The sequence below is a fragment of the Pundamilia nyererei genome, unplaced genomic scaffold (assembly GCF_000239375.1).
Source record: "Pundamilia nyererei isolate P.nyererei 1_Seehausen unplaced genomic scaffold, PunNye1.0 scaffold00023, whole genome shotgun sequence".
NCBI classification, from domain to species: Eukaryota; Metazoa; Chordata; class Actinopteri; order Cichliformes; family Cichlidae; genus Pundamilia; species Pundamilia nyererei.
In genome coordinates, this window is record NW_005187424.1 from 1,273,863 (window position 1) to 1,290,211 (window position 16,349).

General features: G+C 41.6%; 1 protein-coding gene across 8 annotated transcripts in view; it reads left to right on the plus strand.

The window, feature by feature from the left end:
* celf5a (cugbp, Elav-like family member 5a) overlaps positions 1-16,349 on the plus strand; it is a 187,997-nt gene that overhangs the window by 153,532 nt on the left and 18,116 nt on the right. For 6 of the 8 annotated variants that reach the window (XM_013909301.1, XM_013909300.1, XM_013909303.1 and 3 more), the window contains exons 4-6: positions 2,041-2,169; positions 4,387-4,466; positions 12,419-12,565. In XM_013909301.1, coding sequence (XP_013764755.1) covers positions 2,041-2,169; positions 4,387-4,466; positions 12,419-12,565 — 356 coding nt within the window. The remainder of the gene's footprint in view (positions 1-2,040; positions 2,170-4,386; positions 4,467-12,418; positions 12,566-16,349) is intronic. The other 2 variants (XM_013909305.1, XM_013909307.1) reach the window with 1 other exon arrangement.

Sequence of the window (16,349 nt, forward strand, 5' to 3'; positions counted from 1 at the left end):
AGATAATGTTTCTATTGGCAATGAACACAAGACCTGAATTCCCAAGGGAGCGTTTTAGTTGAGAGCAGCCAGAGCAGAATCCTAGACAGTGGAACAGATCTACTAGATGATCTGTTTTCATGCATTGTTAGCTTGTTTTCAAAGCACATTTATGTTCCACAACATGTACTCCATCTCTTTCTCTCTCGCAGCTGCAGATTAGGAACTTCTGCTAAATACAAAAGAAGCAGATACTCTGCAGTCACCATCTGCACATGTCTCCATACCTCTGTCACACATAATGCAAAAATAAATTAGAATAAACACAATTTTAAAAGACAATAACACTGTGAGGCTTTTGTGTAATTCACTGTGAACTGATATTGTGATACAATAAAGAATGAAAGGCACAGAACTGTTAAAGGTTCTGCACTGGTACTTTTCAGACCCGCATAAGCTACTACCTAGAGCCAAAGTAGGTACAGTAGGAGCTCAGATGGCCTCCTCTCTGTCACAGGACCGTATGTAAGATTTGGTCTGACGGCATTCAGGGAAATATGTGCAGTCCAGCCCCATCCCCCACTCTTGACTCATCTCGCTGATCCAACCTCAGAATTTATATTCTCCCTCCAGCAAAAGGAAGGACCATCTTGGCCTTTCATTTTCCAGTTCAGGGCTTTTCTTTTTTTGCAGATAAATGCTCTCCAATCCACCCTGACAGATGTCACATTGCATCACTTCCATTTTGATACATAGCCTCTGATCCTGCCACTTGCAATAAGGAGCCGGCACCAGGGATGCCCCTCCCTAGACAACGCTCTGACACGGGTGATTATTTTAAAGGTGCATCATTGGGGTTGCTGAGCGCTGAAACCGAAGCTGGGCGCCATGTCCATACACACTCTCTGCCGTGCTCGCTGCAGGAATGTGGGTATCAGCTCGGCTCAGGGTCAGAGAGCAGCAACGGCACGACACAATCGATAGCCGTCGCAGGTCACCCCGACACCGGGCAATACCCCTGGCGGCAATTTTTTTTTTGCTGCTGTCCTGCCTCTCGCTCAGTCTCCTGTGACGGCACAGGTCAGTGTTGGAGAAACAATCTGTATAAAAGGAAGATTTTTAGAGCTTCTGCTGCCAACTGAGACATGCTGCACTGTGGCATTAATCATGGAAGGCCAGAGTACATCAGTAAACACAGCGTGTCAGGTCAAGGTAAAGATCAGATCCCAAAGCATTTAACAGGACTCGGTGGCGTACGGGCTATCTGTTGAAAAGTCAGCGTTATTCATGGCGTGTCTCCCAGCCTTCGTTGCTCACTGGAGAGACACGCCATTGTTCACTGAAGAGCACACTGAAATATTTCTCTGGCTGCACAAAAAACACTGGATCAGCAGCAATTAGTAGAGTAAGAGAGAGATAAAGGGAGGAAGGGAGGGAGGCGGGCAGTTGAAAAAGAATGAGGGGAAAAATGTAGAATCAGCGAGAGAATAAGAACGCAGGAAAGAGATAGATGAATAAAGGGGAAGGAGAAAGAGGGAGAGAACTGGAGCTTTCAGCCAGTACAGTGTGGTGTGTAGGAGGTTAGAGCTGCCTGGAGCCCCTTCCTGCTTTTAAAAGGACCAAAGACTCTCTCATTGTCTTGGGTCTCTGTGGCTGCGTGTGTGAGCATGTGAGAAACCTCTTCATTAGTCTACCATTTCCCTCCTTTCTTCTTTCCAGCCCCTGACCACTCACTTACCCCCTGCTGCTATAGTATATGTGCCCACATGGGACTAAACCCACTTATAGTGGAGATTTAAAATGATCAGTCTGGGAAAAGAGATAATACAATGTGACTCGAGGCCAACCTGCACTAAATAAACTAGACAGTTACTTTACTGTACCGAGGCTCCACGAAAGTGTCTTTGTTCCTGCGGAAAATGAGACTTCCTTTTTAAATTGCTGTCTCTGTTCCACCAACGGTGACTCTACTGTACAATTCACTATTGTATGCTCTTAAATTGGTTTCATAATTGAGGTCAAAGTTGTAATGTAATCTTTTGACTCTTGTTTTTGTTCCAGAAGACAGGAAGTTGTTTGTTGGGATGCTGAACAAACAACAGACCGAGGAGGATGTCTACCGCCTCTTCGAGCCTTACGGAGTCATCGAAGAGTGCACGGTCCTAAGAGGTCCTGACGGAAACAGCAAAGGTAAGAGCCGTGATACAGCTGACAGCATTATTTAGGTCACTGACAAAGAAGTGACAGTGCATCCGAGTGTGTGTGTGTGTCAGCTGCGGTGTCTCAAATCTGTGCGGCACATCCATCAGATATAGGTCAAGTAGCCCGACTGGTTAATTGATGTCAAAAATTTAACGTTATGTTGTTTGGGACACGGGATTGTCAAAGTCTAATAGTTTCTAAAAGATGCCATATTTAAATTTATCGTTACTCTAATTAGGACAATGTTTTTGCTTTTAGTCTTGCTACTAGTCCTGGAAAACCCAGCTCTCTCACCACATGTGATATCTTGCTGTGATCCCACCTAATTCAGCAATGATTTAAAAATGACCCTGTTGGCTTTGCAAACACTTTTTCAGTATTTACCTGAATTTCCTGCATAACAAAATCCCAGTCATTATCCTGCTGCTGTCTATTGTTTTGAATGTACCGCTGGACTTTACGCAGGTACTGAAGTGTTGATATCCCGAAGCCCTTTCTGAGATAGCCATGCAACAAAGAGCAAAGAGACCAGTGGTTTTTCATGTCTCTAAAGCCTATTCCCCAGCCGGCGCTTATGGAAATCGTTATGGAATTATATCTAAAAGGGTTTGAAGAACATTCTGACTCTGCAGTACGCTGGAGGAGGAGAAAAGAAAGACGGATGTCAAAACGATTCAAGTGTCCCCACTGTGGGGATGGGAACGAGTTGCATTCTTCTTTGTGGCTGTGCAGTATTTATGCTCCGTCTAAGTTAACTGTCAACACTCAAGTCATTATCCTCTATTACATCATCACAATTCTTTTTTTCTGGTAATGGCTGAGAGTATCATTTGAAAGTCTTTTTATAGTAATAATTAGTAGTAGTAGTAGTAGCAGTAGCAGTACTAGTAGTATAATTATATCATATCAAATAAAAAACATCTAAACAAGTGAAAAAAAATTCATCACCATGTTGCATCTCAAAGTCCTGTGATACAAAATGACATGTAGAGAATATTTTATGCCTCCTCACCGCTTCACACGTTCAGTTTTTTTAGTTTATTTAAAAAGGTGCAGGAAGTGTTAAATGCATAATTATACTGATGTATGGTTTGTACTACTGTGGCAAAATCCTTGTCCAGGTCATCGCGAGCTCTAGCCCCGATCTATTCATATCTCAATAGGGGGGGCAGTGCTTTGACAGCTGAATGGGCATCGTGATAGCCTGGTGTCCATAGGCGTAAGCCCATTAACAGAGGAAGAATGGCAGGGTGACTGGGTCAAGCAGAGAAGATGATAAGGAGACTGACAGTATGACAGATTAAATAATTTTAAAAAAGGAAACTTAACATGAAAAAATGAAATTAGGTAAAATGGGGTGTAATTATAAAAGGACACGGTGGCTCAGTGGATAGTCCTGCTAGCTCAGACAACAGACCCAGATTTAGTCCACATGTGTTTCTGTGTCAGTCGCTGGGCATCTTTATTCGCTCTAGCTTTCTCACATTTTAATAAACTGAGCTCAGAGACCTGCATGAGCAGTCGGCTGGACAGTTACTGCAAGTTTCACAGAGAATGCATTTTCTTTTGTCTTGAATTAGATGGTGATGCATCTTTTAGTTTCTGCCCCTTCAATCATTTCTACTAAGAGTACTTTCTTGGTTGATTTTGAAAGAAAAAGGTATCATAGCCAGACCCTAAAGAGAGAAAATCATAGTTCTTTAAGGACAGTACAGCAAAGAGGTTTGAATGTTTCGGGCCTTGTTCAAATCAGAAGAAGTGATCAGAACATCTTGTCGTAGAAACAATTAATTGTTCTGAGAACCTAGATGGTTTGCTAGTTAAGTTTAGCCAGTTTAGCTCGTGTTTAATATGCACAGACAGGCATGTGGTGCTAAATAGCATGCTTTTCTGCTTCATCAGTGCAATCTCTTGCCTGCAGCTTCTGCCTGCTTGTCTGCCTGCCTAATGCCTGGAGTTGGGCAGCCTGCTGTGCAATGAGAGGCTCTCACTGCACAGCGATTTCTGTGGTGTCAAATATAATTCAACTATTATTATTATTAATTTATTAATATATTGTACACTGTTAAAGGCTCACTTGAGTGAACACTGTACAGGATATACAATATATTTCTCTCTATATTAATATATACATGTGTAAATGTACTTCTTTGTATGTTTGTGTGTGTTTACCTGTGTGCGGTGTGCATCTGCTCTTTCTTCCAGGTTGCGCCTTCGTTAAGTTCTCCACACACACCGAGGCTCAGTCTGCAATCAGCGCGCTCCACGGCAGCCAGACTATGCCAGTGAGTACAGCTGTCTCCCTCATATAAAAGCACAGAAACCCACTCAGGCCACAAAGCATCTGTAACATCCACAACACTTCAATAGCTGCAGTCCACGTGTCTTGCTATGGAGCTTTAAATTCTCAGCTTCGACGTTTGAATCAACTGAATCCATCTTTATAAATATGGCAGATTTTTAAAAAAGATCCAAAAACAAATATTCTGCTGTCTTTGTAATTAACACGGTACTTGAAAAAAAATCCTAATCTGATTTCCAGATAAAACTGTTTAGAGTGATAATTGAATTTTGGATGAGTCATCAATCAGTAGTTCTGTTTGCATAATCAGTGGATAGAACCCCAGTGTGAGATTACATTAGCTCCTTATGTAAGCACACTGTGTCCTCTGAATTCTCTCCGCACTAGCTTTACTGCGAGCACAAAAAGCTGTACTGCTCATTTGTATGTGTCTCGTGTTTAAGCAGGGTCCCTGTATACCTGATTGTGTCAAAATAAAAGCTACTTACTCTGCACTTCAAACCTGAATAGAGTTATTCTCCATGACATTCGGCGAGTGGACAGAGAGTCATGACTTGTTTTATACAGTAGCCTGAAGTATACTTTGCTTTCATCCTCGTTTTTGTTTCGGCAGCTCTCGTCTCAGAAAGGCTGGGACAGTGAACTCCCTCCCACCCTATCTCACAGGTGTTGTGTTTCACTGTATGATTTCATTATTAATGGTTGCCAATGTGTGGCTCGAGAGAGAGGAGCAGAGAGAACCACTTGAAGCCAGCTGTGCCATTTTGGCGCAACCTCTGAGTCAATCTAAGTGCAAATGACTGCAGGTCATGAGGAAAGACTCTGGATGTCCATTTTCCATAGATACCCTCCTTCTGTGTTGCTCCATTCCCCTATCTCTGCTACCTCTCTGCCCTCGCTCGTCTCTCTTTGGCAGCCTCTCGGGATATTAGGCAATAGACTTGTTTACTCCACCTTTCACCACATTGGCTGCTGAATTATTCATCCAACTATAAGCAGGGTGCTGAAAGGATGAGGGGGGGAGACTTGGAGAGAGAGGGAGAATGAGACAGAGAGCGAGGGGGCAGAGAGAGAATGAGTGAATGGACAGGATTTATACCTCCTGCTCTGGTAAATTGATTATAGAAATCTGATCAGCATCTCATATCCTGTGGCTGCTGGAGGAGCAGGCACAGTGCGCCTGCCTTGCTGAGATTAGTGGACCTCCGATGGTCTATTATGCCTCAGCAGGACAGTTCTATTCAGAGCAGCGTGTCCGTCAGTGTAGCAAAGATCCTGGAAAAAACATGGGCCGCACATCCTGTGTGTTAATTTAACATCGTTTCGATTGCAGTCGAGCCACAACTGCAAAAAGAAGTCATGTACAAGCATGTTAACTGAATGAAAAAGCATTTATTTACCAAATGTTGAAGTGGATTAAAAATGAAGAAATCAAACAAAGAAATAAATGCCACTGACAGCCAAAGAGACAGAGAATTTATTATCAGGCAAATCAAAGAAGCAATTCCCTCATTCCTTCATATTTCAGTCAAAAAGATGACAATAATAAAGACCTATAGCAGCAGTGGCTGAGGTGTACCGCACAGAATATTAACACTACAGCAAATGAACGCCAGCGCCCCAGAGCATGAACACTTGCTTCTTAGATTTTATGCGTGTGCACACAGACGTACACGAATGCATGTGTGCGCATGCATAAATATCTACAAATAGAAGCACTTTGTGGGTAAAACATTTGCATGAGCACATGCATGCACACTCGTTCTATACCGCTCACTGCCACATCCACGTCCAGCCACGGACTAGGGTCAAAGGCTCCCTGACTGATCTTATTTTCCAGCTCGGAGGACTTGAGCTGAATACATTTGTGTTATTCATGTAGAGAAGGAGTGGGCATTTTGTATGTATTAATCTGTGTGTGAGTTGGAAATGAAAAAGGAAATCTGCATCAAGAGACTGCACGAAGAGTGCTGGCCGCTGCATGCTTAGAAGTCCATTGTGAGTGTACATACACTTGCATTTGTTCCATATGTGGAACTACCCATCCGGCATCAGCGGCCAATCACACTCTAACCCATCATAATTCAAGCATAAATATCTCTTCTCCCGTATACTCTGCCACCATCCCTTGATCACCAGCTGCTATCACTGGTGTGCACGCACCACCAAAGTTCAGGCCACGAGTGCCTCAATTAAACATTTAAATTCTAGCGCTGTAGAGCAAATTGCTGGAATTCAGCAGGGTGATGTAGGAAGAAAGTCTCAGGACAAAATTACACAGAGATGACGGGGGTGTGGGTCAGGTCCGCAGAGCCATGCTGATTTTTTTTTTTCACTCCGTATGCGCAGCAGCTGAGTTCGAGGCAGTTTCAGCTGACACAGGAACTGAGATATAAGCAGCAGAGCAGGATGATGGAAGGATAAGCGCACAACAAAAGAAAGCAAATGAGGTAACGCTTGCTTAGAAGAGAGAGCTAGATGATTGAGAGTGCAAGAGAAGAAAAAAAGAAGTTTAAAATTCATCTAAATGTGATTCCCCATCTCCTGAATCTTGTCAGTTACTTCAGACAGAGAACAGAGTACATATGCAAGTGCTACGAGTGCCAGGATTTAATACCCAATAAGGCACGTCTTTTAATGAAATGAAAGAGGCAGCCGATGCAGCGGTATACATATAGATACTGGCATAAGTAATAATCTTGTTGTGTACTCAATGAAATGTGGAGTGTTAATGTCAGTCTTTCACAGGGTTGATTAATCTTTGTGTTGCTGCTCCCTAAACAACATTCTGCTTTTATTTAACTTAGGTCTTTAATTTCAATCAGTATTGTTTCTAGCAACTCAATTTACATTCTAATAACCAAACAAGTTCCCAGTCATCCATTATTATAAGAGCTAAGCTTGAATAGGAAGTCCATTTATCCTTCTATGGCTAGCTGGGGTAGTGTAATGGTTGGCCTCACTGGAAAAACAACCATAGAGTAACTCCGTGCAAATGCCAAAAATTAATAGTTATATCATATAAGAGTACTCTATACAGCTTTAGTATAATTCTGAACATGAGTGAAGGAAATGCCTTTCACCGTGTATTTAGAACAAACTACGGAGATCATGGACATTCGTGTTCTCTGCAGGTTCCTCCTACAGTCCAAAGATCTCCATGTTAGGTTAACTGAGCTGCAGCAAAGGTACTGACACAAACTAGAAAGAGAGAGCATATTTCTCTTATATTGGCTTCCCTTCACTGGCTCCCTGTTAAATCCAGAATCAAATTTAAAATCCTGCTCCTCACATACAAGGTCCTGAATAATCAGGCCCCATCTTATCTTAAAGATCTCATAGCACCATATCACCCCAACGGAGCACTTCGCTCTCAGACTGCAGGCTTACATAGAGTATTTAAAAGTAGAATGGGAGGCAGAGCCTTCAACTTTTAGACCCTTCTCCTGGATTCAGGAGACAGACACTATCTCTACTTTTAAGATTAGGCTTAAAACTTTCCTTTTTGCTAAAGAATATAGTTAGGGCTGGATCAGGTGACCCTGAATCCTCCTTTAGTTATGCTGCATAGGTGTAGGCTGCTGAGGGATTCCCAATGTTTCTTCTTCATTCACCTTTTTTACTCACTGTGTTTTTACACTTCTCTTTCACAGTGTGTCTCTGTCCTGTCTTCCTCCTTTCACCCCGACCACTCACAGGAGATGGTTTGGGTTTCCTGTGGTTCTCTTTAGTATTGTAGGGCATCTACATAACAACATAAGTGCCTTGAGGCACCTGTTATTATGACTTGGCGCTTAATTATTAAAAGTGCCGTAAATTCTGTTAACTGGTGATTGTAAATCAGCCATAGGTGTGAATATGAGTGTGACTGGTGCCAATGGTGAGGCCCTGTAACAGACTGCCACTGTACTTGTATAAAAACTAAACAAAGGAAAGATTATACAGAAAATGTACATGTAATCAAATTACATAGAGTCAGTATGCATATTTTGAAATATTCTTTGAGTTTTGTTAAAAGATTGCATATATTAAATTAGTAACTCAATGTTACTAATTAAATTTTTTCAGATCTTTAGTTTCTCTAAGTTGAGGTCCTTTGTCTTGAAATGATTGAAAAGTTGAATGAATGACTGAATGACCTGCTGCGACTGAGTAACAAAATTAGCAATTTGACAGATTTTGGCACTCGCATTAAAGAGATTTAAAGCTCTCTGTAGACTCTTCTTTTTACAGTCTGAATAACTTACTCCTATTAATAAAGTGTTTTGTGTCATTAATACACTTTTCTTTTATATCCATCTTTCCATCACACTGAATTATGGTTTGTAGCGAGCTGAAGCCTGTCACGGCGTTTGAAAACACTGGACAGGAGGCTTAGGATGTTCTGATCCTGAGATGCCTTGGCTGTGAAAATATGTTAATACCAAGTACCAATGTGATACCAGTGTTTAAGTTTAGTGTGTTTTCCTCACTGTGAGAAAGAAATGTTAAATTATACTTTACATATAAGGAAACATCAGCAGATTCTGAATATATAAATATAAATTTTCTGAATTGTTGATATGAAAAATCTAACTTATGTGCACCTGTCTTATTTCAGATCAGCGCGAGAGTCATTAGTCTGCTGAAATCTGCTGTCATTTACAGTCACAGCAGTTTTTCCTTTCCTCCTCACGAGGGTGCGGAGCTGACAGGAGGCAGCTGAAATGCAATCACATTTAACATACATGTTGCTGCGTTGACAACAACAAGTTGTTACTGCAAGTATAATTAGAACTTACACCAAACCAACATCCTTCGAGCTTCCTGCTGACCAAACATGATGAGAGTGAAAGTAAAAGAGTGACTCAGAGAGAGTGAAACTATCACCATCTGCTTTTTTTCAGCTCACAGTTTGCAGTTAAATTTGAAAAAAAACAAACAAACATATAAACAGAAGCTGTTGCCTTCAAACTCCTGACATCCTGTTGTGGACAGGTTGCTGGACCATGGCAGAGCTTCTTAAAATAAATGTGAAAAACATTCTGACTGTATTATGTTGATTTGGAGTGTTGTAAAATTTTTAAAGTATTTCTTAATAGGTGTGCGAACAAAGTTACAACATGACTGACCCCAAAATACAGTAACACCATAAAGGTCTTCACTGTGAGACACTTGAAGCCAAGACAGCGACTGTATCTCCCAGTACTGGACAGAGAACCAATCTTCCTTCTAAGTTATCAAATGCAAGCAGGCATTAAAGTTAAAAGAATATGAAATATATATCACTAGGTATGAGGCTTTATCTCCTTCATTCACATGAGGGTTTGCAGCTTGAGCAGACACCAACACAACCATCCTTGGCAACGAGAAGAAGCCATAAAGAGGCAGACTTTCCTTTTGGTTCTAAGTCTCTGTAGTAGCTTTTTATCCTTCCTGTTTAACTCCCGCTTCTTCAGTGGCTCTCTAGGCAGCTGGGAGACACCCGGCAGGGGGATTCTGCTCACACTTGGCAGCTTAAAAATTTAATGAGACTTTCACTTCACACTTCATCCTCTTCTCTTTATAGCAATGGAGATTCTGCTCGCTGATATCCTGACAGGCCTAAATGGGAAAACCTCTGAGATAAACAAATGTGGCAATGGACGCTTAGCCGACAAGCCATAAAATTTACGTGTCCTTAGGAGAAACAGTGGGAGGGCAGTCTCAGTGTAGAGACCTTGAAAAAAAGCTTTGCAGCTAGTGGGACATACATGCAAGCGTATGAAAGAAAATGGCACAAGGCCCTTGTATAATAAGACAGGCCAATAAACTTTGTTTCTCAAGAAGGGACACTTTAGTTCTAGATGGCAAAGGGCTGACTGCAAAGTTCCAACTTAATCTCCTTAACCAGAGGAAAAACTCATAGTTCTCATTACCAAAGAGCGACCTTAAATAGCTTCTTTAACTGTGAAGGCGAGGTAAAATATTCAATATATACTAGAGCATCTTGTCTGTATTCTGCTGCACACTCCCAAAGTGAAACCTCATAGCAAGGTTAATCGTACAGATAGTAAAATGCTCGACAACAACAAACGCTAAACTTGCAATTGTGTCACTGTCAACCTTGAAGTGTCTCAGCTTAGTGTTAATATGTGAGGTTTTGCTTAAGAGATTGAGAAGCATTAAGAATTTTTTTTTTATTGTGTTTTTCTATCTCTTGTTTCTGTATTTGTTATAGAATCGTATATGAGTCAGAATGAATGCAAGGCATCTTATTCCCATCTGATAGAATGGCATTAGCACTGCACAAGCTAATTTCTCATTAGCCAGAGCCAGTAAGTGCTCAATTCGTCTGTTAGCCAACTAGCCTGCCAGTCAGTCAGTCACTCAACTAGCTATACAGTCAGTCTTTTAGTCACACAGCCAACTAACCAACTGACCATTGACATATAGTACTGCAAGCCTGTAATTCAACCAGCTAGCCAGGCTAGTTGGCTAACTGTCACTCAACTAGCTATACAGTCAGTCTTTTAGTCACACAGCCAACTAACCAATTGACCATTGACATATAGTACTGCAAGCCTGTAATTCAACCAGTGAGTTAGCCTGGCGGAGAGGGCTTGTGGGAATATTGAGAAATGTGGGGAGAAAGGGAAAGGAAGAACATAAAATCCATATGCTACAGTCGAAAAGGTCCAATGCCTGTCTTTGACCGTTTTTTGCTGTCTGTAGATATCTTTATTAGAGCGATACCTCAGTAAGGGAAAACACACAGAAAAGAGCATAATAAAGTCAAATTAATTATGCAATAATAACCTGCTAATGCAGATGCCATTTGTAACTATGCACCTGTTGTCCAACACAGCTTCTTCGATATTTGACTCAGATCCAAAACATTACCACCTTTAGAAGTTTGAAAACTATAACCCAGTCCAGGCGCTTTACCAGTCACCACTGCTATTGACAATCTTGCATCAATTTCAGGGAGCCTCTTATCGTGACTGACACACAACCTTTCTACACTGTCAGATCAGAGTAATATTTCGGCCTTTTATGTGGATCGATTGGCCTGTTTGGGGGCGCAGAGGGGAGGAGAGGCGGAGCACACAAAAGGTCAACTGTAGCGCTAAATCATTTGAAGATTCTTTAATGAAGGGTGTGTGGCAGACACACCTGCTGGTTTCATTATTGGGCTGCAAAAAGGGGTAATAGTTTTGATATAGAAATGAATTGCCAAAGACACAGAAACGAGGAGGAGACTCAAACGGAAGCTGGGCAGAAGGAGAGAAATCGCCCTGAAAAGAAGAATTTTCTTTGAAGAGCACTTCTACCCAGGCCAGTAGGAACTGCTGTGCATTGCAGATCTTTTAACCTTAACAAAGTAGCTCTGATGTTACATATATGTACCGTACCGGATAGGGAAAAGCCTGGAAGGGCGTGAGGGATATAAACTATTTATGATATAAACAGTGAGTCGGCTTTGCCCTGAGTGACTTTGTGTATGTCTCTCTCTGACTGAAAGAAAGCAGGCTGATCCTGTCTGCATATCTGAGCTTTTCACTCAATAAATAGAACATTTTTATTCTTAACGCAGCTGTCCGTTTCATGTTTATGTATGCCAGCCACAATTTTCTGCAGTAATGAAAAGCAAATCTCTGACACACAATTAGAGATGCTCACTAGGTATCGATGTTAACAGCAGTTGTTGTTGCAAATGAACATGGCAGACTAAGAAATTTGAAATAATAACCACTAACGTTCTTAATGCAGTTTTTTTTTTAAGTGTTGGTTCACAGCTGTCTCTAAATGTGTAGTTAATCATAAATGCTAATTTTCTCAAGGCCTTTTGCGTATATGTATGTACCACATTCATTTGCTGAGTGTAAGTGTGAGGGCTACATGCAGTTAAGTGGCTGTTTGTTCCCTCATCTGATTTCTTCCCTTTTTTTCTTTCTTTCCTTCTAACTCACTCAGGGTGCTTCCTCTAGCTTGGTGGTCAAATTCGCCGACACAGACAAGGAGCGCACCATCAGACGTATGCAGCAGATGGTTGGGCAGTTTGGCATCTTTAACCCAGCCATCGCCCTTCCCTTCAGCACCTACAGCTCTTACGCACATGCGGTGAGTTGGAAAAGGCATATGTAGCACACACAGTAGACTTTAAAGGGAGAAACAATAAGATTATATTTCATTTTATGCATGGATAATGGATCGTATTACTTTGTAGTACACATACTTAAAATTTTAGTAGCAGTGAGTTTCATATTCTGGCAATGTTTCACATCTTCACTCTCAAACAATGACATTTTAAAGGATTTGATATACTGTACCTAACACTGGAAGAAAAATGTTAAAAATATTTTATCTACTATCATTAATCACCATAAGCATGTATTTGCATTTGAGTAGGCAAGGAATAAGCGATGTGGCGACTGGAAATCGTAGAAAGTCAGTAGCATTCAGCGAGTCCAAGTGGCTCCAACTTCAATTTTTCTCAATATCGAGGCAGTTGAAGCGACTATCAACAAAAACAAGCCACGATGTATTTCAACATCTGACGAGGTAGTAAACATATTACAGGGTTACCTAAGCAGCTGGAGTTGCTAGCGACAAATCAACAACCACAATGAGATGTCCAGCGACTATGTCATTCCCCTCATGGTGGAACTGTTTTGCTTTAAAACTCTTATTTTATCATTTTTAGCCACAGCAGGCATTGGATAAAACCTAGCAATTAACTTGCTTTTAACTCGTGCATAGTGGCACATTTATCAGCTGAAAAGACAGAAATGTGGTAAACAGCAGACCAGAGTGACTACGATTGGGCCTCATTCATCGGTGGCTGGAAACGCTCAGCATAAATCCTGCTTTTGATTAATACAAAGCGACATTAACTCTTTATCAAGCAGACATAAAGCTAATTAATTTTTGACTTATTAACCTGAAAGGCAATATATTAAAGTGCTGCGCTCGCAGTATCTTCTGTATTGGGGGCAGTTGTTTACACTGCCCCCAAGTGGCCAGAAGATATGTGAAATCGTGTTTAATTCAAGAATTTGTTCCAACACCCAATGAAAGCTGCAGATGGTAGATATTATATTTGGAGCCAACATCTGGAGAATTTATACCTTTGTGCCATCATCATAACTCATTTCATTTAAAACAATTAGATTTTAGGTATGAAGGCAGAATAACAAAATAGTGTAATTTTAATGTGGCTTGGACTCCATTTTTTTCCAGTATAAATCTACAAAAATTCTGAAATCAAAGTTCTAAAAAAGGGAAACATGTTAGTGGTTTGAACGTAGGCTTTTTAACATCTTTTACTTAATAATCCATGTTGGGATGATGACTGACCAAAGTGTTAGAATTTACATCAGTCACACAGGCAAATAATTAAATGAGGATTCTGCTGTTGCAGTGAAACGTCTTTGAGCGAATTCACTGCACGCAGACTCTTTGTTCGCTGCTTTTTTCCCTGTTTTTCCTTACTTAGCGGATATTGTTGTAGGTGAAAATTAGCCTGGCAAACTATCATCACTGCCATCAACACCACTTTCAGCTCTTCTACTCTTAAACAGTACTGCCATTCCATTAGTGCCTGGATTTCAGCACTCTCAGCACGTAGACGCGCACACATTTGGTTAGCTTGTACCCTCCAACCCCTTCATCAGCTTCACTCTGCCCTCCCACCACCGCCCACCCACCCCCCCAGGGCATGGCACCATACACGCACACAGCAGACCCTCGGCTCTTTGATGAGTTCAGACAGCCTGTGCAGCCCCTCTCACCAATCGCCCCCTCTACCCACTATCACACTGCTTCTCTACCCTTCCCCTCTCCCTCCCACTGTCCCTCCCTCTGGGCCCATGAGATGCTTCAGGGGACACAGTTGACTCAGAATATTCCATGGGCAACTTATCTGCACACAAACTTTCTTCTCTCCTGCTGAGGCAGAGCACACACATGCACCCCCTCGGTGCATATGCCACCGCATGCACATACAGACACACTAACTACTTGAAGAAAACTAAAATCAATTGAATTGGGTTGGATGAAATGCTTTCTGTCCGACTCTGTGATAAATACCTGGGCTTTAGTCGCCTAAATGCACGCGATCATCTGTGGAAAATATAATTTACAAAGAAGGAGCAGTGCAAAATCATCTTCTCCTGTACTTACTTGGTTGTTAAAGTTAAATATTTTTTCCAATTTCTAAATGCTAGGATTAATTGTTGATGTTAGCCGGGTCTTGGGGGCTTATCCATTTCCCTCATTTTCATATCACAGCCATGGGACCCACTGTGAAATGTGCAAATTGACCATCCCCGAGTAATTGCAAGGCCATCTCTTGTGCTCTCTCCAGTAAAACTCCCACCTTCATTACCATTCATGAAATGCAGCCCTTTCCCAGAAAATGTGGAGAAATGCAAATGTTTAAGGGGTGGTGGAGGCAGTAGCGGTCTGCAGGGAGACCATTGTGCCCCGCACAGGTTGGCCATGACTCTTATTTACTGTGGCACAGACCCGTGTCGACTCATACAGGCACACACAAGAGTATACACACTCACGCACAGTGCGCAGTAAATGCTCTTTCTCACTCCCCTCCCCACCCCCCCTCATATATACATATAATACGACAAACAGCAGGATGATGCGAGGAAATTGAGTTCGGAGTGAACGTAACAAGGGCACGGGGGATACTTTGGCATTAGAGAGAATCAATTACCATTAAATCTAAAGGAGAAATTGCACATATATGGTTTCTTGACAGAAAGATTACACAGCATGAAAGATGTTAGTGAAGGTGAAATTCTCCTTTGTATTATGTATGCTATGTAATAGCATATAATCACTTTGCCAAAATAAAGAAAGTTGGTTTAGAAACGCTGAGGCAGGCCAACCTTGGAGATAAACTCATTCCAGCTTTTGATAAAGTAATGAGTGTGCAACAGACAGCAATGGATTATCAGCAAGGCGCTTATTTTCATATCTTCCTTACTAAATGAATCTAAATACTGGTAGGGTCTGTTAGGTAAGAAATAATGTGGAATAAAGAGGAATATTAGTTGTCTTGCATGCAGGTGTGCAGCAGTTATGAGTACAGTTGCATCACTGGTGCTGACTAAATGCACGCGGCGTGCAGCCTTGCTTCGCCTGTAGCCGCAAGGAGGGTGCTGAAACGATACGATGAATGTTTCTTTGCTGCAAGATAAACTACATATATTCCCCAAAAACCAAAAAGCTGCAGTGACAGAGAAAAAAAAAGAGTTTATCTCTAAAGACACGCTATGCGTTTTCCTACTCTCCATATACACTAGCCAAGAGAAGAAGAGGTGGCACGGTATGGAATACAGACATTGGGAGAGCTCGTATATATAGTCATAACCAACAAATACAGTAAATGGTAAATTCAAAGAGCTACCTCTCCACTACAGCAGTGGATAGGATTATAGAGTTGAGCTGACAGCCAGTAAATTGGATTTTAGTCAAACCAGGAGGAGGAGGGGGCTCTGAACACAAATTGGAGGGGGTACAACACTGACAACATATGCCAAAAATGAGAAATGTGCCATTTTCACGATCGACACAGACACCGGTGTGCTCTGACAGGAGACATCCTATTTGCAAAAGGTGATTTTATAAAACACAAGGCAAAGGAAAACGAGAGTGAGATTCCATGTTTCAGTCCAGCGTTAGTGATGAGTTATAATAGTTCTCCCGTGAAACGCTGAATGCGAGTGGTAAAACCAGCTTTTATTGCTTTTTGTATTTCCCCTTCACGACACAAACATCACATTGGCACACAGTGAGATGTGACAAAAGTCACTTTTCTTCTCTCATCATCTTAAGTGGCGTCTCTTTGTGAGGCTGGCCGTTTCAGCTTTCCCTGGTTCCTCTGTGT